The 25,828-nt window shown below is 58.6% G+C and overlaps 1 protein-coding gene across 3 annotated transcripts; it reads left to right on the top strand.

Moving 5' to 3' along the window:
• Positions 1-2,789: 2,789 nt before the first annotated feature.
• Positions 2,790-24,937, top strand: CSNK1D (casein kinase 1 delta). Of its 3 annotated transcripts, none has more exons than XM_004621061.2 (10): positions 2,790-3,194; positions 6,969-7,079; positions 18,258-18,406; positions 18,556-18,784; positions 18,906-19,076; positions 19,486-19,634; positions 20,503-20,674; positions 21,017-21,156; positions 22,639-22,700; positions 23,417-24,937. In XM_004621061.2, the coding sequence occupies exons 1-9, from the start codon at positions 3,119-3,121 to the stop codon at positions 22,669-22,671; spliced, it is 1,230 nt and encodes a 409-aa protein (XP_004621118.1). In that variant the 5' UTR covers positions 2,790-3,118; the 3' UTR covers positions 22,672-22,700; positions 23,417-24,937. The 3 variants fall into 3 exon arrangements, with proteins under 3 accessions (XP_004621118.1, XP_054987950.1, XP_004621117.1); XM_055131975.1 differs by having other exon boundaries at positions 22,600-22,700; XM_004621060.2 differs by lacking the exon at positions 22,639-22,700.
• The last annotated feature ends 891 nt before the right edge of the window (positions 24,938-25,828 follow it).

The following is a 25,828-nucleotide window of genomic DNA, read 5'->3' as shown; positions in this document are numbered from 1 at the left end:
GGGTGGCATGGCCCTCATAGAAATGTTTGACTGCGAAGCACAGTCAGCGGTGCCTGCAGCCGCACGGCTGAATGCCCCTCCCTGGGGGGGGTGAGCAGGCCTGGTCAGTCAGACCTGCCCACCACACAGTCTCCAGGTCTCAGAGAGGCCAGGGCTGTCATTCAGTGGGAGAACAACTGCCTCACATATGAGTCCTGGGTGTGGTGCTGGCACTGCCTTTCCATACATGCGTACACATGCATGCACACACATGCACACACGCGTGCACACAACACACATAACATGCATGCACACACTTGCACATACATGCACGCACACAGTACACATACGTGTGCCCACGAAAATGCACACATTTACGCACACACACACGGAAGCAGGCAGACATGGGGCGCTCCTAGGTTCAGCTTCCATGGAGGGGACAGGCAGTGTCCAGGACCCCCAGAGGGCAGTTAGGCAGGAGCTTTTAGGTCCAGCTCCAACTATCTTTCGTGAGAATTCCACTGGCCCCTCGCATACTTCCCAGCTCGCTCTGCGTTTCCAAACAGCCCTATTCGCGCATTTCTTACATCATGATGTTTCTGTTGCTGCATTCCGCCCCCCCACCCCCCACGTGCTGGGCTGGGGAAGCAGGGCCCTTCTTGGCAATGCTCTGTTGCAGTGCGGGGTGATCCTGACCAGGCCAGGAAGTGAATTCAGCAGTGCTCAGGGATCACTCCTGATGGACTTGGGGACCACTGGTGGAGCATGCGGTGCTGGGGCAGGTCTCGGGGTCTTGTGTACATGTGTGCTCCATCTCTTGGTGCTGCCTCCCAGCCGTGTGGTTGGTTGGGCACCACTTCCCAAATCTCGACCGACACTGGTGCAACACTGGGTCCCCTCCGTCCCCTGAAGCTCCTGCTGGGGCACGGCGCCTCCTCCCTGGCCCTCCCCTTCACTATGGCATTGATGACAACTTCGGCAGACATAGGTGCTGCCATCCTCACGCTTCTTTCCCGAGGCTGCAACCACCAGGCAGCCCGGGAGCAGCTGACTCGAGCCTGCCCTGAGCCCTTCCAAGCAGCGAGGAGGTGAGGGCTGCAGTGCTGCGAGCTCCCCCCGCCCAGCATTGGGCTAGAGTGCTCCACTGCACAAGGCCACGCAACGGACTCTGCCCCACTCCAGCACCACATGTGGTCCCTGGGTATTGCCAGGCATCGCGGCTAGGCAGAGGCAGGAATAGCCCCAGAGTTCAATGACGGGGAATCCCCTAAAGAAACCAAAACACCGGGCTGGAGAGATAGCACAGCGGGTAGGGCGTTTGCCTTGCACGCGGCCGACCCGGGTTCAAATCCCAGCATCCCATATGGTCCCCTGAGCATGGCCAGGGGTAATTCCTGAGTGCAGAACCAGGAGTAACCCCTGTGCATCGCCAGGTGTGACCCAAAAAGCAAAAAAAAAAAAAAAAAAAAGAAACCAAAACACCAAACACAGTGATCCCGGCCTGCAGGGCCCAGAGGAAGACCACGTCAGTCTATCTGCACCAAGGCCCCCTCACTGGTCACAGTGACCAGGTCAGGAACATTCTCAGCACCGAGGGCGTGTCCCCCAGGGGCCGGACTCCCACCCCACCACCCTGCCCTTCCGCAGCTACACTGGGGAGTGTCTATGGCAGGGGTGAGCTCCAGGTCACGAGCTGGCACACCGGGGTCCCCATTGGACACCTCCTGTGAGCCTTGGTTCATGAACCGCCAGTGGGCTCAGGCTTGAGGAAGGTCAAGGGCAGTGGATTCCACTCTGACCCCAGAGTTTCCCCAGGCCTATCCAAGCAGGACAGAGTGTGCTTCCCAAATGGGAAACTGAGGCACACAGGGCCGGTTATAGCTTCAGTGGCAGCCTCTCAGACAGACTCTGCTTTCAAGCACGAAGCAAAGAGAAGCAAGTTGGGACTTTGTTCCTCTGGTGATGGCTGTCCGGGCCAGTTCCAGGAACAAACTGGCACAGTCCTGAGGACCTGGGGTCCAGCTGGCTGTGCTGCCCTGAGCGGATGGACCTGAGAGGGCAACCCGGTGATCGTAGAGTGGGGCCAGGCCTCTGCTCCCGGCTGGCCCTGTAGTGTCTGGGATAGGGGACGGCTCTGTGTGCTGGCAAATTCTGCCAACAAGACCATGGTTGTTACTAGTTTGACCAGAACCCAGCCCCATCCCAATCTGAGAAACTGGGCTGACCCCTCTGCACGTGATCAGAGCCATAAGTCTGCTAGGTGTCCAGCGATAGCCTTGCACGCCTGCTTCCTGGCCCTCCCCGGGTCTCGGCCTGGCCCAGCAAGGCCTTGAGTCTGGCCCGCCCATCTTCAACATTCTTTGCAAGGAAGAACACTCAGAACCGAGGCAGATTAGATAAAGACACGGGTGCTGTCCGCAGGCGGGTGGAACAGGAGAGGGACGGGCAGCTGGGGCCACGTCCTCCATGTCAGACCCCGGCCCCGGGCGGGCGTCTCTAGTGCCCCTCCGGCTGGACGGTGCTGGCGTCCGGGGCATGTCTCTGCGCCAGCCCTGTTCCTCCCCCTGCAAACGGGGACTCCTCCTGCAAAGGGGGTAGGTGTCTGTCGCGCAGGGCCTCAGCGCAGCGAACGAAGCCCCCAGCAAGCTCCCGCAAATTCGCGGCTTCACCCCGGACGCTGGGCACGGCCGAGCCTGGGTCCCGCTGGGCGACCCCGCCCCGAGACTCCGCAGCTCGGCCCCGCCCCGCCAGGACCCGCCCCTCGGAGCCCCGCCCCCGCTAAACCCCGCCCCGCCGGGTTGCTAGGGGAAGTGACGTCACAGCGCCATGGCGGCGGCTCCTTCAGGCAGCTGAAGGGGGATTTAGGCCCGGGAGATCCGAGTCCATCCGCGGCGGGGAGAGGGCGAGCGGGGCCGGCGGGGCCCGGAGCAGGGGCGGCGGCGCTCGGACTGTCCCATCCGCCCCGTATTGAGGCGCTGGGAGCGGCGGGGTGGCCGGAAAGCGATGGTGAAAGCGGGGCCGTGAGGGGGGCGGAGCCGGCAGCCCGACCCGCAGTAGCGGCAGCAGCGGCGCCGCCTCCCGGAGCTCAGACCCAGGAAGCGGCCGGGAGGGTCGGAGCGAGCCGGGCCGCGCCGCCGCCATGGAGCTCCGAGTCGGGAACCGGTACCGGCTGGGCCGCAAGATCGGCAGCGGCTCCTTCGGAGACATCTATCTCGGTGAGCGCCCCCCGCGCTCGGGGCCGCCCCCAAACGGCGCCGCGGCGGAGCGGGACCCCCGGCCCGCACCTGCCGCAGACAAAGGCGGGGGCGCGGGGCCCGGGGGTCGCGGGTTGGGGGGCTGCGCGGCCGCCGCGGGCCGCCTCATTGTTCCGGGGCGGCGCGGCCCGGGGCCCGAGTGGCCGCCCCGGGGGTCCGGCCAGGCGCCCGCCCCCCCCCCCCACCCGGCCCCGCCGCCGGCCGCCCCGGCCGCGGGCTCCATCTTGCCGGGGCTCGGCCCGTGCCGGCCCCCCACTCGCGTCCCGCCGCCCTCCGGGACCCCCGGCGGGGAGGGCCGCGATCGTTGACAAGGCCCCGGCGTCGGGCCCCAAGGACAGCCCGGGCCTCCCGGGCGCCGCTGTCAGAGGGCAGGTCCGGGGGTCCGGCGGCGCCCTGGCTGGAGGCAGCAGCCCCCGCCGGGGCCGCGGGGGCCGGGCCCGAGGCTGGGGGCGCGAGTGCCCCGAGCCCGGGTGTGGCCGTGCTGGCTCCGGGCCGTGTGGCCACAGGTGTCCGTGCGTGCCACCGCCGCCCGCCGCTGGCCTGGCATCTCGGCCGGGAGCGGCGCGGTGGGCCACTTCCTGCAGCCCGGCCGCCTTCCGGGTTGTGGCCTGCGCGTTTCTGTGTGATGAGGAGTCCCGGTCCTGCCTCAGTGTCTCCTCGGCGCTCGCCCGGAGAGTGACCTTCGCCCTCCTGCTCCAGGTCCTCCCTTGCTCTTTGTTGATAAGTCAGGGTCGAGCTGACTCACCATCTGTCTCTGCACGCTCAGCTCAGGGGATGAGACTCCGAGGCCGGGCCGGGCGCTAACGTCGCTTTGAAGCGAGCGTGTCTTTGTAAGGGAAACTCCGGGGAGGGAGACTGCCCGCCTGCCGTGAGTGGGGACCCGGAGCTCAGCGGTGGCTGTCAAATCCGCAAGGATTCCTGAGTTGATGGCACGGTCTGGGGGCTCCTCGATCTCGCCCGCTTCGGGATACCTGTGTTTTTGAGGCACACGGCACAAGAGAAAGTCGGAATGTTGCGGCGATGGTCTGTGCTGGCAGAGCTTGCCACTGCCTCCTCCCTGGCTTGTGTGTGACCGCTGTGGACTGGAGGCGCTTTGAGGACTAGACTTCCAGGAGCACTGCCAGTGGCACATGTCTGCCGGGGAGGTGGTGCAGGGCTATGAAGAGGGCTGACCTGGGCTTTGTTCAGCGGCCTCCGATACTTGGTGTCATGTGTACTTGGTATACAGAAGAACTTGAAGCTCCGCTGCTTGGTGTTTCTCCCCGGACGCCTGGAGATGGGCAAACTCCGGCCAGAGCAGCAGCCACAGCCTGTTCTCGTCTCTTGGGAGCTTACCAGGTCCAGCTCTGCTCTTTGTGCCCTCAGGCTTAGGGGCACCTTCCTGGCTGTGAGCATGCAGAGGGCTGGCTCGTGGATTTCTTGGTAGTGGTAGTGGTGGCGTATGCCCAGGGCTGCTGAGGGCTCTTCCCAACTTGGTGCTCAGGAACTTGTGCTGCCGGGAAGTCAGGCATGTGCGTGTCTCTGCCCCTCTGGTTCCATTCCGCAGGGCCTCTGGTAGAAGCTGGAATTCATGTGCTGAGCATTGCCTGTTGGGTTGTTTGTTCCTTTGTCTGTTTTTGGACCACACCCGGGGATGCTAGAGGTTTTCCTGGCTTTGCACTCAGGAATTACTCCTGGTGGTGCTTGAATCATATAGGGTGCCTGGGGATCAAAGCTGGGTTGGAGATGTGCAAGGTCAGCACCTTCCCCTGTCCTGTCGCTCCGGCCCTTGCCTCTTGTCATTTCTCCCGACTACCTGTATTTGCAGGGGTGTCTGTCAGTCATTAGCGTCACTGGTCACAGAAGAGCGGGATGAGACATGGTTGGGTGGGAGCCGCTGATTGCTGCCGTGGAGCCCCACTGCCTGGCCTGGGTGACGGTCGGGCCGTTGCTGATGTCACTGAGAGTGTGAGTCATGTTCCTGGGCTGGCTTTGAGTTTGGGTCAGAGTTCCAGGTCCTAGCAGGAACTAGAGCTCAGTTTCCACTGCCCGGTGTGCTTGCCCTCAGTCACTTCTTGTCGAGACTTGGAAAGAGGACGGGCTACTCTATATGCACACGGACAGGAGAAGACCGTCTTCCCATTGCCCTATCTTTTCCACACACACTGGCGAGGAGAGCTTCTCTGAGGGCCCTGGGGCCACCAGCAGTGGTCAGGTGGTGGGTGTTTGTGCAGCCACGGTCCTGGCCACCAGCCCCGAGCCAGGCCACTTGAAGTGGCCACATGCCCTGAGGACTGGAAGGGCTTGCTTCTCTGTTGTTCTTGAGTGGTCACTGAGCATGTGAACATCAGCAGGCCTCTTGTCAGTGGTTCATGTACTCACTGACCTCGTCTGGAATCTGGGGGCTTTAGCTCTGTGGCTTCTTATGAACAGGGACCGGCCAGGTGCTTTGCCCACTGCTGCAGCCCCTGTGGGAAATGTGTGGTTTGTCTGCTGCTGGAGCTGGGTTCCTCTCCATGCCCTGCGCCACTGGAAGGGACCTCGCTGGGGGTCTTGTATCTCCTCTGCCCCCAGTAAAGTGCACAGCATTGGGGTAGACTGGAGTATTTATGTGAAGCCTGGAAACATGGGGGTTGTCAGGCCGGCAGCTCCTTAGTGCAGGAAGGCAGATCCTGTGCCCCGTTGCTACAGCTCTTATTTTACCTTTGAACTCAGACTGGGGACTAGAGAGATAGTACAGTGGGAAAGGCACTTTGCTTGCTTGCAACTGACCTGGGTTTGATCCGAGACACTGCATAGGGTCCCTCAAATCTTACCCTGAGGAAGAGTCAGGAGTAAGCCTTGAGCACTGCTGGGTGTGGCCCAGAAACCAAAAAAAGAAGGAAAGAAAACCAAGAAACCTTCATAGGTTGGTAAACAGGAGGTAGTCGCAGATGTATTGCCTGTTTTAGCACAAAATCAACAAGTCACAGAGTGGGACAGGTCACAGAGCATAAATATATAGTTTTATTGAAAACAGCAGTGAGAGCAGTACAGTGATGTCCTGTCCCTAGGAGGGAGAGTTTGCTCTGCCCTGCGGGTGCCCTGATGGACTGATACCTCGCAGAGCCATGGGCACCCAGCCCAAGGAGAAGCCTGACTGTCCGCTGTGTGTGCGGGAACGGGCTGCTCGTGGCGATTGAAGTCCAGGCCTCCTAGAGAAGGGCCCAGACGTACCTATCTTGGCCACTCAGGCTTCACGGATCTACTGAGGGTCCGGGAGCAGAGGCCTGAGGAACCCTCCCTCTGTGGGTGAGACAGACGGGTAGGTTCACACCAAAGACTGAGGCCTACAGAGGCCTATAGTGTCCTGTCTCGAGTGATGGGCTCAGAGTAAGGACATGTGGATGTGGATGATGGACCCAAATAGACATTTCTACACATCAAAAACTTCCTGTTTTTGGATGCTGGAAAGATGGTGCAGTGGGTAGGGCGCTTGTCTTGCACACCACTGACCCGGTTTGATCCCAGCATCCCATTTGGTCCCCTGAGCACTGTGGTATGTGGCCAAAGAAAAGACTTCCTGTTTGAAAAAGGGAAATCCGGCTGATTGTCCATCAGACCCGGAGAGCATTTCATAGGAGAACAGGTACCTCCATGGCTGTTGGCTCTCTCCTGGGAGGTTTGCTGGTGTTCGTTGTTCCCCAGCGTGTTGAAATGTTGAATTAAGTGGCTGAGGCCTGGTGATAAATGTTTGTGATTTCTTTCTTTGCTCAGGTACGGACATTGCTGCAGGAGAAGAAGTTGCCATCAAGCTTGAATGTGTCAAAACCAAACACCCTCAGCTCCACATTGAGAGCAAAATCTACAAGATGATGCAGGGAGGAGGTACGGGCTTTACTTGGTGGTGGGGACCAGGGAGTGGGGAGGTCTACACCTTCGCTGGTTTGGCCTTCCGTAGCACCCCACCATTGCACAGCAGGTTCACTCTTGAATTCGCCAGCTCTCTGCCTCATGTTGGCATTTGTTCCTAGCTGTATTTATGAACACATATATGTTCTCGCAGTGTGGGTGGAGGGTCCCTTCAGTCACTCTGTAGGAAGCAGCAGGTTGAGCTCTTGACCTGCTCTCTGCCACCTCAGTTGCTGGCCTGCTCTTTGAACCCTGACCTGCTCTGAGCCTCACTTTTGGAATTCTCTGGACTTTCCAGTACTTTGTGAGCAGGAGAAGGTTTATGGGAGATGTCAGAGTCTTGAAGATGTGCAGGATCAGGAAGCATGTGTGTGCTGCTCCCGAAGAAATGGCGCGTCACCTTGGGCTGCCACGCAGGGTTGGCGTAGATCAGTGCTTTGGTGGAGGAAGATGTGGCCCCAGCGTCTGTCATCTTGTCGGCAGGGACGACTGGTTGCTTCACTGTCTTCCCTCCACAAACGCAAGTTCATCTGTGCTGCTGCTGGGAACTGACGTTCTTCCATCTAGGTGACAGTGTCTTCGCAGCACAAATAGTCACTGTAAAGGCTGTCTGGTGCCATCTGTCCCAGGCTGCCTGAACCAGGGCTACAAGCTGCTGACTGACAGGGCAAAATGAAAACTTGCCGTGGGGTCAGAGCCAGTGGACCTGCTGTTACAGAGGACGGGTGCCGTTGATGCTAGGGACAGAGGGTCTGCAGGGACCCAGGAGGTGGCCTTAATGGGGAGGAGCGTGGGCTGGTGGAGTTGAAACAGTTAAGTTTAAAAGTCTTATCGGAGGGGGGCCGGAGCGATAGCATAGCGGGTAGGGCGTTTGCCTTGCACGCGGCCGACCCGGGTTCGATCCCCGGCATCCCATATGGTCCCCCAAGCACCGCCAGGAGTAATTCCTGAGTGCAAAGCCAGGAATAACCCCTGAGCATCGCTGGGTGAGACCCAAAAAGCAAAAAAAAAAAAAAAAAAGTCTTATCGGGGTTGAAGGAGTAGCTCTCTTACAGACAGGGGCGAGGGGTGCTGGAGAGAGAACCCCCACTCATACAGGGCCGGAGCCAAAAGGGTCTTCCGGTGTGAGCAGCGGGGCCTGCTCCCTCTGCAGCCCTGGAGGCATATCAGTAGTTTGGGGGTGGGGGTGACCCTCAGTAGTGTTTGGGTTACTTCTGGGAGCACTTGGGGACTATGTGGTGCTAGGGATTGAGTCGGGCAAGTGCCCTGACTGTGCTTGCTCCGCTCCATTGGTTCCCTTGGCGCGTGGTTCTGCTGGAGTGTGAGCTCACTCGAACTGGGGGGCTTGCCGATGGGGAGTCTACTTCCCCAGAACCGCCGGTCGTGCTTCTGTCCGTCTCCCGCACCACATCTCGGGCGCCTGTGGGCAGTATTGTTCGTGGAAGGGCAGCAGGCGTTGGACACACCTTTCTCTTGGGCTGAGTTGTGGGTCACCTGGAGGGTGGCTTTCCATGCCTTTGGAGAGGCGACATGAAGCAGGGGCCATGGTGGCTCTTGGTGACAGAGTGGCAGTTCTCAGCGAGCAGGCAGCGGCTATAGGAGCAGGTTACCCTGGGGAGGTGTGGTGTGAAAAGCACTTTAGTGTCAGCTATGACGAGAGTGTCACATTCGCCACAAGAGTCTTGTGCGTGGGTGTCAGCAGGTTCATGTCTGGAATAAAGGACGGCACTCTCTCCAGGACACAGGCTGAACCTGAATGTTATCTGCGTTGGACTGCAGATAAATGTCTGAAATAGCAGAGGCAGATGCGAGTGAGCAAGCAGTGTTGGCTAAGGACTTGGGTAGACACCATGTTTAGTCTTTGTTTTGCAGTGCTAGGAGTTGAACCCAGAGCCTCACGCCAGGCAAGTGCTCTCCTGCTGAGCGGCACCTTGACCCAGATGCTGACTTGAGCAGAAAGAGTGAATCTTCAGGCGGAACCACAAAGTGATCTGAGTGGTCTTCCCACCCCGAGGCCGACTGCGAGGCCCAGCGGAAAATTCCGTGTCAGGGCTAATGGCAGTGGGAGGAGGGGATGTGGGCTGCTCCTACCGGATCACATCACTGGGCAGAGGCTCTGTACCAAGGGTTCAGCTGTCTCCAGCCTTGGGGACCCCAGGCCACGGGAACTGCCCCGCCTCATTGTCACTCAGAAGTGTCTGGTTACTCCCTGCTGAGTGCCTGACTCTCCAGAGCTGCTTGTTGGGAACTGGTTCATTGGTGCCTCGTCCCCTGAACTCGCGCTGAGCACCTCCTGCTTGAGAGGTCAGTGCAGGGGAGCAGGATCTGCCGTCTTGCCATGCCTTGGCCAAGTGGGTTTTCATTTATTTTTTGTTTGGAGGCATACTCCGTGGTATTCCTGGGCTTCTCCTGGCTCTGTAGTTGGGGACCAGGCAGTGCTGGGGATCAGGCCTAGGGTTCCTGCATGCAAAGCCTGCACTCTAGCCCTCTGAGCTAGCTTTCTGACCCGTGTTGGCTTTTATGTCTGGTGCTCTTTCACACTACTCAGGTTCGTTTTTAAAAAAATCTAATGTTCACAAAGAAGGCATCAAAAGCCAAGATGACAGTCCCTTCTCCCAAAGCCGAGGCCACAGTAAATGCTTTGAAGGCCATGATGGCAGTGCTGGGAGGTCTCGTCTCACCACCTTCTGAGACTGGGCTTCCCAGACAACCTGTGTGCCTTCAGAAGAGTGGCCAAGAGTCGCAGGTGTGACCGATGTGCCCTCATATGGTTCCCTCTGACCATGGAGTCAGCCACGAAGAATGTCTATGATAGCCACTCATGTGTGTGCCTGGTGGATGGCCCAGATCCAGTAGGCTGTGTAGGAGCTGACCTAGGCGAGGCCAAGGTCAGTACCTTGGTCAGACCTGACAGAGAAGACCAATGGTTCATTGGTCCTAACTCTAATGCCTTGGCTTTACCCAAAAGGGGTCATCTAAACTGAGTCTATACACTTGGTTCACTATTAAAGAAACCCCCTCTCACCCCCCTCCCAAGGAAAAAAACCTTAGTGTTTGGAAACATCTGGAAGTTGTATTTGCATTTGTCTTAAGGTTGAATTGCTGAAGCTCTTTGTATGTTGAGTTCATGCCAAGTTCCCGTATTTATATTGAAATCTCTCACAGATCAAAATAGAATTTACCTGGTCCTGGCTCCCAGTTTTTCGGTTCTAAGGACACATTTTTCTGCCTTTGGACGCCATGAGCGAAAGCATATCGAGTGTTGAGAACCACCCGGTACAGTCCAGGCAGCTTGTTGCCTGTCCTAATGATAGATGGGACTGTTGGTGCCACGAATCATGTGGCTGGGCAGCATGCTGGGTGCCCGATGTCAGTGACAGTCTGTGACGGGGAATGGAGTGGTGAACAGCTTCGGGGCGTCCCCGCTCAGGGAAGGTGTGGCCTGCAGAGGGCAGAGCAGCTCAGCCCTCCTTCCCCAGCTGACAGCTCGGGTGCTTGCCTGTTCTCTGGGCTGCGCCTGCCATGAAGGGGGAGGCTGCTGGTACTGCCCCTGGAGAGAAGGGGCTACAGCCTCCACCGTCAGCGTGAGTGGTCTTAATCTAGGCTGCACTCCCACCCCAGGTTGTGCATTTGTGAGGACCGCAGGCCTGCTAATGTGGCTCCTGGGTTTTTTTGCTTTTTGGATCATGCCTGGTGAGGCTTAGGGGTTACTCTTGGCTCTGCACTCAGGAATCACTCCTGGTGGTGCTCGGGAAACCGTATGGGATGCCGAGGATCAAACCCAGGTCAACAGTGTGCAAGGCAAACGTCCTACCCCCTGTCCTATCACTCCGGTCCCCGTGGCTTCTGTTTTAGTGGCTGAGATCCTTTTGTGTTGGTTTTGGTGGCTGTTTCTTGGGGAAGTCTTTTATCTATATCACGTTTCTTTCTGTTTGTTTTTCTTGAGTCGGGGGAGACTCCTGCGGTGCTCAGGAGCCATTTGGTGCTTGGGATTTGATCCAGGCTCTGGGACATGCCTGGTGTGTGCTCTGCCTCTGAGCCATTTTCTTAGCCTGCTGTTGAGGATCCCTGGCTGGCTTCTGGCACCTTGCTCTTGCATTACACTCCGTCATGCCCTGGGCTCTGGTTTCTGCTGCACAGCACTGTGTTCTGATGCTGCAGTACAGGCGCCTGCTTAGCTGGGCAGGGTGACACCAGGTGCGCTGTGTAGGTGAGGCAGAGGTGTTCTGCTCTACTTGTACAGGCTGAGCATCCTTCCGGATCACCGAGGCTGTCATCTTCATCCTGGCTCTGCTCTCTGACCTGCACAGAAGTTGGGGAAACCTAAAGATCGGGCGGGATCTGCTGGTGTGTTGCTGGTGGGGAAGGAAGTACTTGGTGTGCCAGCAGGGCAGTTGGCACACTGGTCCTCCCAAGTGTTGGCGCCAGAGCTTACAAATACCCCTCCCCTCTTTCCAGTTCGAGATCCACAAAATGCCCTGATATCTAGCTATAAAGGTGAAATTAAAATGTGTGTCTGCTTATGCTATGGCCATGATGACATAACTTTCTAGAACTTATATATAGTCCCTGAGTGACTCGAGACCCCTTCCGTCTTCCCCTGGTTCCCAAAACCACCTTCCTTGATGGATGCCTTCCACATTGCTTCTCTGTGCTCTGCGACCCTAGTTAAAGATCTGACCCTCATGGTATAGCTGTGTGTGTGTGTAGAGACAGGTCCGACCCACTCAGCACAGCCATGTGTGTGTGGGGGGGGCAGGTCCGACCCACTCAGGACAGCCGTGTGTGTGTGTGTGTGTGTGTAGGGGCAGGTCTGACTTACTCGGGACAGCGTGTGTGTGTGTGTGTGTGTGTGTGTGTGTGTGTGTGTGTGTGTGTGTGTGTGTGTAGGGGCAGGTCTGACCCACTCAGGACAGCCGTGTGGGGCAGGGATCCTTTTCAGGCTTTGGCCAGGGATTGCTGTGTGGTCCTTTCTGAGGCAGGCAGGGAGCTGGCTGAGATGCTGGAGCACACGCTCTGAATGGGGAGGTTTGAATGTACCTGGTTCCCCCTTTAAGAGTGGCCTGAAGAAGCAAAAACAGTGCACATGGCTGTGCAGGGACAGGTGCTGGGCGAGGGGGTAGCAGGTTTAACTTTTAGGGCAGTCTGGTCCGGAACAGGAGATTGGGGAGCAGAGGATGGTCCAGGACCCCATCTTGACCAGGGCAGCCACACCTGTTCATATTCTTTGCCTGGTGCCAAACCTTTGGTCAAAGATGGATTATTTTTTGTGAGTAACAAAAAAGTTGTAAACAGTAAAAACCCAGAACACAGTGACACTACATACAGAAACGAGGCCCTGTGGTGGCTACCCAATGACCACCCTGGTGACCGGGACAGCAGCGGGGGAGACCTCACATGCAAGTGCTCCTCCACTCGGCCGCAGTCCAGCCTGGATCCCATCAGCCTTCCCTGGAGCCCCTTTCTCCTTTCATTCCCCCAGGTGTTCTCCCAGTAGGGAGCCTGCACCAAGGGTTTCCGAACAGCAGTGGGACCCGGCAGCCCCCCCAGGCAGCTCTGGGTGCTTCGGGCCTGACCTTGCCGGCTTACGTCTGCACACGTACCCACCCTCCCTGGAAGCCTCGGTGGGCCCGCCTGTTACCTGCTCAAGGTCCCCTGTGAGGATGGGGGACACTTAGCACACACTGGCACAGGGCCTCGAGCCCCGGGAGCAGCCAGACTTCTAGCCCATCCCATTGCTGACGACAGTCCGAGCTTCCTGTCACAAACAGGGCAGCTCCTCCGCAAGTACAGTGGTTTGTGAGTCTGGCATCTTCCACTCTGGCTCAGAGATCTGGCTGTCCTCTCCTACAAGGACACACTGGTCCCAGCCCTTGGCCCCAGCAGACCCTCCACAGTGGCCTGCTCACCTTCCTGTGCCCTTAAGCACCACTCAACCTGCGATTCCATTCCAGGCCCTCGGTGGCATTCTCAAAGGTGATCCTCACCTCCTCACACTCCTTTAGACTTGGTGACTCCTGGACGCTTGTTCTGGTCTTAGGCATCGTGGGTGTGAGTGTGTGCCTCAGGAGCAGTGGCCTGTGTCGTCATACCCATTGGGTTTCCGGCCCCCGGCCTTGCCACCTGCAGACACTTGGCTGTTGGCTCCAGATACTCCCAGGCCAGAAGGGCCGTTTTGTAGCAGAAAGCAAGGGGCTGTGGATATGCAGGAGTGACCCTTAAGGCAGGCCACTCCTGTGTGCTCGAAATGCCTCCTGGGCTGTCAGAGGCCAAGACATGGCAGGTAGGGAGGCTCAGCCAGTGGCTCTTGAGGTTCCGAGGCTGCCACACCCTCCCAGCTGGAGCTTGGCAGCTGATGTGAGAATTGCCCGCGCAGTGTAAGGCCAGCTGACTGCAGAGAGGCTAGCCGCTGCACGCCGCAGCCCCAGACAGTGAGCCCACCTGCTGCCCAGCTCCTGGCTCAGTCTGGGCTGCAGAGTGGCTGGGAGGGAGGGTGACACTCACCAGAAGGGGAGAGAGGCACTTGGCAGGGGACTGAGGACAGAGCAGGCCTGAGGGGTGTCCGGGTTCATTTCAGATGGTTGAATCTAGGGCTCTTTGCCTGCAGACCCCTAGGTGGTTCAGGCAAGAATCAAGTGACCTTAGAAGAGGGTCGGTTCCCCGCTAGTTTCCCCCACGGGTCACCCCTTGTGGGCCACCTGAGCGATGCACAGTGCAGTCTGTCCTGTCCGAATGGAGACCTGACGGGGACTCCTGTGATAACTAAAGAGCTGATGGAGACGTCAGAGGCCAGCCATATGCCGTGGGGACAGAGGAGGGACTGTCACCTCACCAGTGGGCTCTGCAGACCTTCCCCTCCAGGCTCGTGTCAGGGCAGAGCCACCCATGTGACTTGGACATGCTTTTGTTTGGGGGCTGATGTGGTGTCGCTCAGGAGGCCAAGGGTACCGAGGACACAGTCCAGCCCCTTAAGCCCTAACCCTGGCCCTCGCATTTGGACTTTGGCCCCCTTTAGTGAGGTGCAGCAAACGACTGTATGCTAGTTTCCCTGCTTGGCTAAGTGGCTATCTCGTGAAACCACTGCCATCCGTAACCATGACGGCGAGCACGTGTGCCCGCATCCACAGGCATGCCGCTGCTTGCTCTCCCCTGGCCTCTGCCAGAGTGAGCCCAAGAGGATGCGTGCTTGGTGTTCACAGTGTTGCGTGATCTGCCCTCTGTCTTGGGGCTTAGGTGATTAGTGCTGAGCCGTGCACCCTTTGGCATGGCTGTGCTCAGGAATCACTCCTGATAGAGCTTAGGGGACCTCATGGGGTGCTGGGGATTGAACCTGGTTGGCCATGTGCAAGGTGTGCGCCCTCCCCACTGTACTATCTGCATCTGGTCTCCTACATTATCAAGGATTTTGTTGTTTTGCAGTTGCAGGATTTGGGGAGCAGATGTTTGGGTTTATTCTCAGTCCTAGGCCTCCAGCAAAACTGTCGAAATCTGCCTGCAGTGTGGCCCTATCCCTTCCCTCGCGGAATGTTGACTAGGGGCGCTGAAGCCAAAGGTGGATGTTACATCATTTAAAAAAAATTGAGACCCTTCAGATAAGTCAGGGGCTGACACTTGCCTTGGTCCCCAGCATAGCCCTGTCACACGGTATCCTGGTGACACCCAGCCAAGTGTACGTGAGCCTGTCTTGAGAGGAGTGTGAGTCCCGGCCACGGCTGCTCAGCCGGATGCCATACTCCATCCCTGCGGGGCACCACTGGATGTCATACAAAAAGAACGTGCTGTTGTTGAGAGGGTGACAAGTTGCCGCTCCAAGTCTTACTTCGTGACTCCTGTGCACAGAGCCCAGCCCGATCTTCAGCATGCTCATGGCGTCTGGGATCCTTGGTCATGGAGGTGTCTCTGGGGACAGAGCATGTGCGAGGCCCTGGGGGAGTTCCCTGCAAGAACTCACACTGGACTCAGCTCTCTGCAGCTCTCGGCTGCATCCGGGCTGGACTTGATCCTTAGTGCCCTGGGAGGCTGTGTGTGTGCAGGGCAGGGAAGGGACACCTCCCAGGAGAGCCCGAGCCAGTGCTGACGCCGGCACTCTCCATGCAGAGGTGCTTCGGGCCTTGTGGCTGCATGAGAAGTGAAGGTGGCTCTAGGTGTGGGCGTCGTGATATCGACCCGAGGGGTCAGACTCTGCTACCCACATACAAGAGGAAGATGGAGCAATGACCGAAGTACTTCAGTGGAATCAGTGTTCTGGGGCGTTGGCTCCAAACCTTAACCATCATTACTCTGAAAACCTGTGAGGAGCCTCCTAACCTCTGGGTTAATGGTTCCTTGGTGGAAGGCATCAGCTCCTGCACACGAAGAAGAAAACCCTGATTGTGTTGGCTTCTGATTGTGAGTTCAAGGTGTGGATACACGACACATGCATTCAGTGCCTGAGAATGGCCTCTCCAGGCCAGTCGATGGTGACAAAAGACAGATCATGAAGGAATGGGCCACATTCTGGTTGGGAATCAGCAACCATGTTATTTCATCCTTTACAGCATAGTTATATAGAAATCATGAAGGGTGGGGGTATGTATAGGTGGGATTGAACATCATCATAACAGTAGCACTGTAGCACTGTCATCCGTTGTTCTTCATCAGTTTGCTCGAGTGGAGACATCAGTAATGTCTACATTGTAAGACTTGTTGTTATGTTTTTTGGCATATCAAATATGCCACAGGTAGCTTGCCAGGCTTGGCCGTGAGGGCGGGATATTCTCCATAGCTTGCCGAGCTCTCCGAGAGGGACCAAGGAATCGAACCTGGGTCGGCCTTGTGCAAACGCCCTGCCCGCTGTGCCATTGCTGCAGTCCATCATAACAATAAATAGATGTAAAGCCCCACCTTCAGAAGTTCTAGGAGATTAACTCAGGGACAAAATCTTATCAGAGGGTTTAGCACTCTTGATTATTCGGAGATGTGCTCAAGGGCGGGATTCCATCTAAGGGCGTATTGCTTTCTCCTTTCCTCAGCTAGTAATCCATTTAAACAATCATATTGAATACTAATATTTCTAGTTATTTTGTATGAACACGGTAGGAGTTGTATTACGCTTAAAGAGTGGCTCTTCCTGGGGACATCCCAGACTATAGTCCTCAGGCCAGGTTAGTCTTTCCTAACCCCAGCAGGATCCTTAATTGGTTACTTCTTTTTGGGTCAAGACAGAGTTTATTCCATGACCATGCTCTTACACTTCTTTTTTTTTTTTTAAGTTTGTTTGTTTATTTATTTATTTATTTATTTATTTATTTATTTATTTGTGAATCACCATGAGGGTACAGTAACAGATTTACACATTTTCATACTTGTGTTTCCCTCATACAATGTTCGAGCACCCCTCCCTCTACCAGTGTCCATTCTCCACCACCAGTTGAGCCCAGTATCCCTCCCATGCTCTTATACTTCTTTTTTTTTTATTTGATTTTTGTTTTATTGATGGATTGCTTTGTTTACTTATTCATGGATGGATGGAGGGATGGCGGGATGGGGGATGGGGCGCTCTTATACTTCTTACGGCGCTTAGCTTGTCCTGTTTTGATGGCAGGGTGGCTTATTGCTTGCCTTGGGTCCACAAGTCCCTTGCTGGGACCCTCCTTTTGGTGTTAGAAAGTAAGGGCAACTGAGGCTTAAGTCAAGTAAATATGATGGATGCCCGGGAGTAAATATTATTCGGAGTCTAGAAGGACATTGCTAAACCATGTGAAGGACATAAAAGAGAAAAACAGTATAGGACTAGGAGTGCCTGATGGAATTGAGTGTGCCTTGGGAGCACTATAATGGGAGTAACTCAATAAACCTAAACTTCCTGTAGTGCGGGGAGAAAAAAGACAAACTGATGTTACCCAGCACTGGAGTCACTGCTCTCCAAACAATGTGGCCATGCACAGTCTTGTGTTTGGAATCTCCCTGGGGAGACTGCCTGTTGCCAGTGATAGATTGAATGGCTGGGTATTGCATGTGTGTGTGCACGTGCACTTGTGCGCTTATGTGTCTTGGGACCACACCTGACTGCTCAGGGCTGACTCCTGACTGTATGCTCACGCATCCCTCCTGACGGGGCTCAAGGGACAATATGGGGGTTGAACCCGGGTCGGCCGCATGCAGGGCAAGTTCCCTGCTGGCTGTGCTATCTCCATCCCCCTCTCTGGGCTTATTTTGGAATAAGAAGGCTCCCTCGGTCCTGTCGGTGAAGAACCAAACCAAGAAACTAGGTGGTAGGTCGGGGTCAGCGTGGCGCTGAGATCGGAAAGGCCACGGCCCAGGGCCAGACTCTGAAGCTGCGAAGCGCAGGCTCACTGATGCCCTGAGTCCAGCCAGGCATTTGCCAGTCTGCCGTTCTGCTGTGAGCATTTCATCCCTCCTCAGTTTCCGGTCTCTAAATGATGAACACTAGATGCAAGGATCAGTGCACAGGGACCAGAGACATAGCATGCGGGCAGGGCACTAACCCTGGTTTTGACCCCCGCACCCCATAGGGTCCCCTGAGCCTGCCTGGGAGACCTTGGCACTGAGCACTTCCAGTTGTGGCCCAAACCTACTCCCAGACACCCATCCAGAGTAGTGCAGGCCGGCCTGAGACTGGGGTGGAGCACTGCACGTTGCTCCGGAGTTCCATCTCGGACACTGAGGCTCCTGGCACTGCTGGCTGTGATCATGAACCAAAACAAAACAAAACGGTCATTTCTGCTTCTCCTAGCTCATAGGTATCAAAAGGCAGAGGGGAGTTGTCTAGGAACTTCTTGTTGGAAGTGTCTTAGAGACTCGCAGCTGACACGTGCTCTCCTGTGGGGCAGGGTGGGCGGCCCGGGCTGATCCAGAGCAACACTGAGGTGTCCTGTCAGCACTGTAGGACTGTCCCCCTAATCCTGTCTTCCCCACCACCCCTGCCCACGCTTCCCTCATGACCCAGCCCTGGGGCAGGGAGTCTGGGAGGTACACACAGCTGAAGGCCGGGGCTGAGGGTCCTGTGGACAGAGCGGCCCGGAGCTGAGTGAATGTGCGTGTCAGGGCTGGCAGTTCCTGGGTTCGGAGAGTGCTGCTCTGTCAGATGCTTACCAGCTGGGAGACGGAGTGTGGCGCGGGGCATTAGGGCATGAGAGCCGCTCTCGCTTGCAGTGGGCATCCCCACCATCCGGTGGTGCGGGGCGGAAGGCGACTACAACGTCATGGTGATGGAGCTGCTGGGGCCCAGCCTCGAGGACCTCTTCAACTTCTGCTCCCGCAAGTTCAGCCTCAAGACCGTCCTGCTCCTTGCTGACCAGATGGTGAGCGCTACCATGCCCTGCTGGGTCCTGCTGACTCTGTCCGCCCCGGGGGAGGTGTATGGCAGGCCGCCTGGGCCCCCGTGGTCAAGGGCCCTCGCTTTCCCAGGACTGCTGCCCAGGTGTGACCGCCATCGCTTCTCTGCCCCCAGATCAGTCGTATTGAATATATTCATTCGAAGAACTTTATCCATCGAGATGTGAAGCCAGACAACTTTCTCATGGGCTTGGGGAAGAAAGGCAACCTGGTGTACATCATCGACTTTGGGCTGGCCAAGAAGTATCGGGACGCCCGCACCCACCAGCACATTCCCTACCGCGAGAACAAGAACCTGACGGGCACGGCGCGGTATGCCTCCATCAACACGCATCTCGGCATCGGTGAGCCTTGGGGTGCCCCATCAGCCCTGGGGGCAGGGGCCGATCGTCTGTGGTGTCCTGGGGCCCAAGTGGTGTGGCCGCCCCCACAGGCCTATCTGACCCAGCCCCCTTCTCTCTGCAGAACAGTCTCGAAGGGATGACCTGGAGTCATTGGGATATGTGCTCATGTACTTCAACCTGGGCTCCCTGCCCTGGCAGGGACTGAAGGCCGCCACCAAGCGACAGAAGTATGAGAGGATCAGTGAGAAGAAGATGTCAACGCCCATCGAAGTGCTGTGCAAAGGCTACCCCTGTGAGTGTCCACGGTCCCCGCAGTGCGGAACGGGGGAAGGCCCTGGCCCCTTTGAGTGTCCATGGTCCCTGTGGCAAGAGACAGAGGGAGGCTGTGCCCAGTGAATATCCAGTCCCCACAACGAGGGATGGGGGAGGCCCTGCCCTGTGAGTGTCCGTGTCCCCACAGTGAGTGACCGGGGGAGGCCCCAACCCCTGTGTCCATGGGCCCTGCAGCGATGGACAGGGGGAGTGGGAGTGTCCCGTGTTTCCCACAGTGAGGGACAGAGGGACGCCCTGGCCCCTTTGCTGCTGGATTTCTCCTGGGTGGGGTCTCGCATCCTATGGGTCCCCCACAAATGTAAGGCTAACAGCAGTCCTGGATCCTGGTCAGGGCACTGCTAGTCAGCGTGGAGTCTTTTGTTTTCCAGCTGAATTTGCCACATATCTGAATTTCTGCCGCTCGCTGCGCTTTGACGACAAGCCCGACTACTCATACCTGCGCCAGCTCTTCCGGAACCTCTTTCACCGGCAGGGCTTCTCCTACGACTATGTGTTCGACTGGAACATGCTCAAGTTCGTAAGTGCACAACACGTGGACGCCTGCTGTCTGGGCAGTGTGGACGCGCTCTACCTCCCGGGCTGGTTCTGGCTCCTGTGCTGGGACTTGCTGGCAGGACCATGGGTAGGAATCAACAGCGGGCAAACCGAGACGCACAGACGCTGGTCTGCCTGGAACAGGGCTCCTGCCTCCTGCCCAGGGGACACTCGGCGTCATTGGAAAGGATGACTGGTCGTGATTCTGAGAGGGGTGTGGCCCGGATGGTGGGTACGAGGGGCCGATCCCGATCTCCTGCAGGCCTGGTTCATTGTGCTTGTGTGCGCCTTCTAACCCAGGAAGTTCACGTCCTCTTGACCGCGGCCAGAATTCCTTTCTATGGAGCTTTCGTTTCATTGAGAATCTTGGCGCGGGAACCTGGAGAGCAGGAGGAGGGGACCTGCCTCCGTGTGGCGGGTGCCTTGGCCTTCACGAAGGGCCTGTAGTGAGGGAGGTGGGCCTGGCCACGTCGCGCTCTCCGGGCATGTGATTCGGAAGTCACCCACAGACTCAGCCGTGCCCCTACGGTCACTGCCAGCCCGTGCGGGGCTTAGCTCAGCACACCCTTCGCCCCGCGCTGGGAGGTCCGAGCTCTGTCTGGACTCCTTGGCCCAGTGCCGCCGCTCCTGCCTGCTCCAGGCTCTCTCGATGGTTGGCGTGTCGGACCCCCTCTGCCAGGGTGCTGCTTGTCCCTGTGTGTACGTCTGGGAGGACAGGACAGAGGAGAGGCCAGGTTGCCGCGCTGGCTGGTGCCCTGGAGGGAGAGACCTCGCCCTGTGGCCCTGCCCCTGTGCCAGTGGCGGGCGCTCCGTCAGCCCCGCTTCAGTCTGGTCTCATCCTCTCTCCTCAGGGAGCCAGCCGGGCTGCTGATGATGCAGAGCGGGAGCGCCGGGACCGTGAGGAGCGCTTGAGACACTCCCGGAACCCAGCCACCCGTGGCCTCCCTTCCACGGCCTCGGGCCGGCTGAGGGGGACACAGGAAGTGGCTCCTCCCACCCCCCTCACCCCTACCTCACACACCGGTGAGTGGTCCCGGGTCGGCAGCTCATGCCGCATCCCGCCGTGGCCGGTACACGGTGGCTGTATGACCCAGAGGAGCTGGCTCCAAGCTGAGCCAGGCGAGACCTTTTGGGGGGACGGTGGCGTCCCCAGTCCAGTCTGTTGTTGGAGGCCATTAGGCCTGGCTCGTGGCCTTGAGAGAGCTGCTCTCTGCTCTCTGCTCTTTGCTCTTTGCTCTCTGCAGCGGCGTCTCTCGTAGCCACGTTCCCCCACACCCCTCAGCCCCGGCATGACAAGTATCGCGGGCACCTTTGACGGCCGTGCGCCTGCCCTGCGCTTCAGTCTCACCTGTCTCCTCCCTCCAGCTAACACCTCTCCTCGGCCCGTGTCCGGCATGGAAAGAGAGCGGAAAGTGAGTATGCGGCTGCACCGCGGCGCCCCCGTCAACATCTCCTCGTCCGATCTCACGGGCCGACAAGATACCTCCCGCATGTCCACCTCACAGGTACGCGCCCCGAGCGTGTGGGGCTCTGTTGAGCGTGAGGGCCATGCAGGGCGTCCCCTGGCTGCCGTGAGCGTGGCGACCGGCTTCTTGTGCCGCTGGCTTTGTCCCCCCATTTGGGGCGGCACATTCTCCGTTCTTGTGGGCAGACGCTGTGCAGTGGGAATTGCTGCTGGTCACTAGGCCTGTTGGAGCCTGGTGCCCAGCGCTTGCCCATGTGAGGGGCTTACCTTCTGCCATCCTTGGATGCAGCTTCTTGCAGGCAGGCAGCCCCGTAGTGCTGCCTTCCATCTGCCCATCATCCTTCACTGCTGGTCTGTGGGAGCAGCTCTTCACTCCCGCTGTCCCCTCAGTCTGCCCTGCTCTCTTCGGGGACAGCATGTCGGTCCAGAGCCCGCCGGTGGACTGTCCCTTGTGCCTGGGTTGTGTCTCTTTGTGTTGTGGGAGGCTCGGCTGCCAGAGCCGTGTTCAAGCTGAGTGAGCCCTGGCAGAGGGAGTGCCTGCATCTAGGGCCGTGCTCTTTTCGTCTGTTTGTGTTTTTGCTGGCGCGGGCATCTTCGCGGCCACTTTCTTCTGGATTGAGCAGATCTGGGCTGCAGCCCCCACACGTGGGACTCAGGCTCCCCACAGACCCTGGGAGCCTCTGGCCAAGTTGCTGGGCCAGATCACAGCCGCCTCGGTCCCTGTACATGTCGGACAGGGCCACAGCCCAAGGACACTGGACTCAGGCTAGACTCCGTCCGCATGAGAGGCTCAGCCACTGAAGACGAGGCGGAAGCAGACTAGCTGGGACTTCTGGGCCCTGCACGCTAGGGAGTTGTGATGGGCAGGCCCGCACTGGGAGGCCTGTCTCTCTCCCTCCTCTAAACACCCGGGAAGGAATGTGAGGTGAACTGGAGTGCGAGGCTCGGGTCTCCAGAGAGTCTCTGTGGGGGTGTTTCCTGTTGGAGTGAACTTAGCAGGTCATCGGTCTTCTGGGGATTCCCCTAGGCCTTGCCCCAGAGGTCTCATGGCACTCCCTGCCCCCAGCAGAGCCAGCGAGGCAGATGTTTGGGGACTGGCCCAGCACCCTTGCGCTGATCTCTTGGCCCCGAGGGGGTGTGGACCGGAGTCCTGCATCCTAGACTCGACTCGTGGGGTTCTGGCCTCTTCCTTTGGGAGCTACGTAAGGACATCAGCCGGGCACTGTGGTGTGGCAGAGGGCTTCCCTGCTAGAGCACGCTCACTAGCAGGATTCTGGTCCCCACTGCCTGCTGGCTTATTTGATTCCCTCCGTCCCTGCTTCCCAGTCAGATCTGCATCTTCCTTGGGTCCAGGAGGACAAGCCCTTTGTCAGGACCAGGTCCTCGCCACAAGGAGGCGTGAGGGGGTGGTGGCCAGGGTCTTGGGCCATCCCTGGCCCCGTGTGGCCTTGGTAGAGCAGGTGAGCAGCACCCGTCCTCACAGGGCCGGCCCGCCTCACCACAGCTGTCTCTCCCACCTCAGAATAGCATTCCCTTCGAGCATCACGGCAAGTAGCTGCGCGGCCCCGCTGGAAGGCAGCACCGGTGAGTGTGCTTATGGCACAGCCGCGGGGGGGAGCCCCACACCGCTGCCCACGGGGCCTTGCATGCCAGGCACCCGCGTGGGAATTCCCGGCAGCTGTGCCGGCAGGGCAGCAGTCTGGAGGCGTGTCCGTGCGGGAGCCTTTGTGTGCTCAGCTGTGTGGGCCGCGCTTGACTCTGCTGCGCGACATTCCTAGTGGTCTCTGCGTCTCTGCCGTCCTGGCTTTGCTCTCTTCTCGTCATTGGTTTCTGTCCTCATTTGGCTTTTCTTTCGACTCCGGTCTCTGCCCGCATCGCATCCCTGCAGCTGTCGTCTGTCAGCCGCCAGCCACAGCCCCCTGCTCCGCTGCCAGACGCCCTCTTGTCCCACACTCTGCAGCTCCTTGCGGCAGTGGCTCGCAACCTGCCCTGCTGACACCGTCTTCCACATCTTCCCCCACGGGGGTGTCCCCAGGCCTCAGTGGACTGTTCTCTGTCACACGCTAGGTCACTTTCTAGGAAGGGCTGGGAGCATCTTCCCTGCTTGGACTCTGTTCTGGTCGTTCTCAAGCTTCTCAGCTTCCCGCCTGCATGTCTCTCCCTCTCCATCTCCCTGCTGAGCACACGTGCTGGCTCCAGAGGGGCCTCTGCAGAGACGGGGGGCGCAGGCAGCCTCCGTGTCCCCCTCAGGGCTGGTCCCAGCCTCACTCTGACCTTGTCCTGTGCTTTGGCTCCGACAGATCCCCGGTCGGGTGGCTTCCAGCGGTCTTCAGTCTGCTGTGCACCGGTGAGGACTCTGCTTGTCCCGTGAAGGGCAGACATGCATGGCTGATCTACTCTGTTACAGTGGCTTACTAGTGGCACGCCCCCGGCCTAGGGCCGGATGTTAACACCGGGACTCTCCAGGCCACCCACCCAGCGACACCCCTGGGGGAAAAGACACAAACTAAACCAGACAGACTCCAAGCGCTGCCTTTGCCAGGCGCTGCCACCGAGGCCGCGCAGACTCGGCCCCAACGGGCCGGGACACGGCAGAGTGTGGCCCCCACTCCGCAGCTGGTCAGCCCTGCGTGGCGGCACTCCGCTCCCCGACGAGTCTGCTGTAACTTCCGACTTCCACTTGGTTAAGACAGTTTTGTATCATTTTGCTAAAAATTACTGGCTTAAATCTGTGTAAAAACCCTGTCTTTTTCTTGTTTCTTTCTTGTCTGTTTCGCGGTCTTGAGAAAGATGTTGACTTTAAAGAATCCTGAAACCAAGACGCTGGTGGAGTTCCCGCGCAGATGGCGCCGGGCAGGAGAGGGCCGATCTGCGCTTTGTGCTTCTGTTCTGTCCTGTGGTCCCTGTGGAGAAGGGTTTTTCTCATTCAACGTCTAGTGCACGTGTGCGTGTATGTGTGTGCGCACGTGTGTGCGTGTGTGTACGCGTGTGTGTGTGTGTTGTGACCCGCTATCTGGTTTTGGTCGTTGCTCTCCCTTTGCCACCCTGAGCCGGAGGCCTGTGCGCCGTGAAGCCCCTGCAGCCTCGGACTCAGTCGTCACAGCAGGTCCGCCCGAGAACACGAGACTGCTCGTCCTGGTCGCGCCCACGCCCTATGGACTCACTTGGTCGCTGTTTGTTGCCTCGTTGCCTTGGCGTCTGGGGGCTCTGTGGCCAGACTGAAGGGCAGCCCCGTGCAGATGGGCCTTCATCTGTCGGCAGCCGTGCGTGACCAGGATGGGTGCGTTGACCCCGCGGCGTCCGGTGGGACAGTGGAGGACGTGGACAGGAGTGGTGGTGTGTGCATTTGTGGGCACCTTCACCCCCCAGAGCCAGCACTTGGAAGCGGGGTGCTTGCTGGACGCGCTGGCCAAGGACTCCTGTGCGCTGCAGCCCATCCCGTGCTGCACTCCACCCCTCGGCTGACCACTGCGCCCTCGGGCAGGTGTTGGCTATGGGGAGGGGACAGGGCTGCAGCCCTGGAACAGCAGAGGCCTGGTGGTCACGGCACTGTTGAGGCCTTCACCGTGACCTGCTCCCCCAGACGGTCAGCAGCTGCAGGCCTCACACTGGCACCATGTCCGCCTGGAGCCCAGGCCCCTCTGGGACTGGGTCGTGCACTAGGGCCGTGTCCTCAAGTAGCCTATGGGCAGCCGGACGCTGCGTCTGACCCGCCCGGCACAGCCCACGCGCCGGGGCCTGTGTCTGGGCTGCGTGTTCTGCGCCCACTGAGCCTGTGTCCTTCCCATCGTGTAAATAATAAACTCAACAACTCGCCTCTCCCCTCCCCGTCGTGTGCTCTTTATCGCGCCTGTGGAGGGGCCTTGCGCCCGGCCCCGCTACAGGGCGGTGGGGCTGAGCTTGCCCTGTCCTTGCTGGGCATGGCAGGGAAGTGCCCAGCCTGCTGAGGATCCTGCCGTGAGGGTATGTGGGAAGTGTGGCCCGGGTGTGTCCCCTCCAGGTGCCGGGCAGTGGCGTCTGTCTGTTTTCTCTCATGGCCTTGGGTTCCCTCTACAGCAGTGGCAGGCCTGGGGGGCTTCACGGCTCATGATGGCTAGGCCGAGCATGACCAAGTAGTGAGCAGTGGCCAGTGGCAAGTCCTGCCCCAGGGCACCACCCTGCTCCTGGATACACCCTCTTCTTTGAACAGTATCTGAGAGGAGGGTGGGCCAGCAGGGGCCAGCACCCCAAGGTCACTGTATCTGGAGCTGCTCTAGGGCCCTGCCAGAGTCTGGTAGACAGAGACCACTGCTCTCCCCACCCGCTCAACAGAGAGAGTGCTGCCTCGCACCTCTCCTCTGCAGGGACACCTGGGCCCAGTGACTGGGGCATAGGGCAGTGGGCAGGGACTCGCCTCAGCTAGGGACTCGTGGGGGCTTCCAGGGAGCACTGGGCCACCTGGCTTGAGAACAGCCGTGAAAAGTACAGCTTCTGGGGGCGGGGGTCCTTGGAACGAGCACAGCTCCCTCACATGGGGCCAGGCCATTGGGCAGGTGCAGTGTGGGGACATACCTGGGAGGAGAAAGGTCTCAAAGGAGCAAGAGCTGTTCAGAGTGATCTGACAGGCCGAGCCTTGGCCTGATAAGTTCCTGCCGCTGGTTCTGGGAGCAAGACCCCAAGCCTCTGGCACGTGGGAGAAGGGAGCAGGCCTGTCTGGCCTCTGTCCCCAGGGG

Source organism: Sorex araneus, chromosome 3 (genome assembly GCF_027595985.1).
Source record: "Sorex araneus isolate mSorAra2 chromosome 3, mSorAra2.pri, whole genome shotgun sequence".
In the NCBI taxonomy this organism is placed as follows: Eukaryota; Metazoa; Chordata; class Mammalia; order Eulipotyphla; family Soricidae; genus Sorex; species Sorex araneus.
The sequence above is the reverse complement of the archived record's forward strand: the minus strand, read 5'-3'. Positions and strand labels throughout refer to the sequence as shown.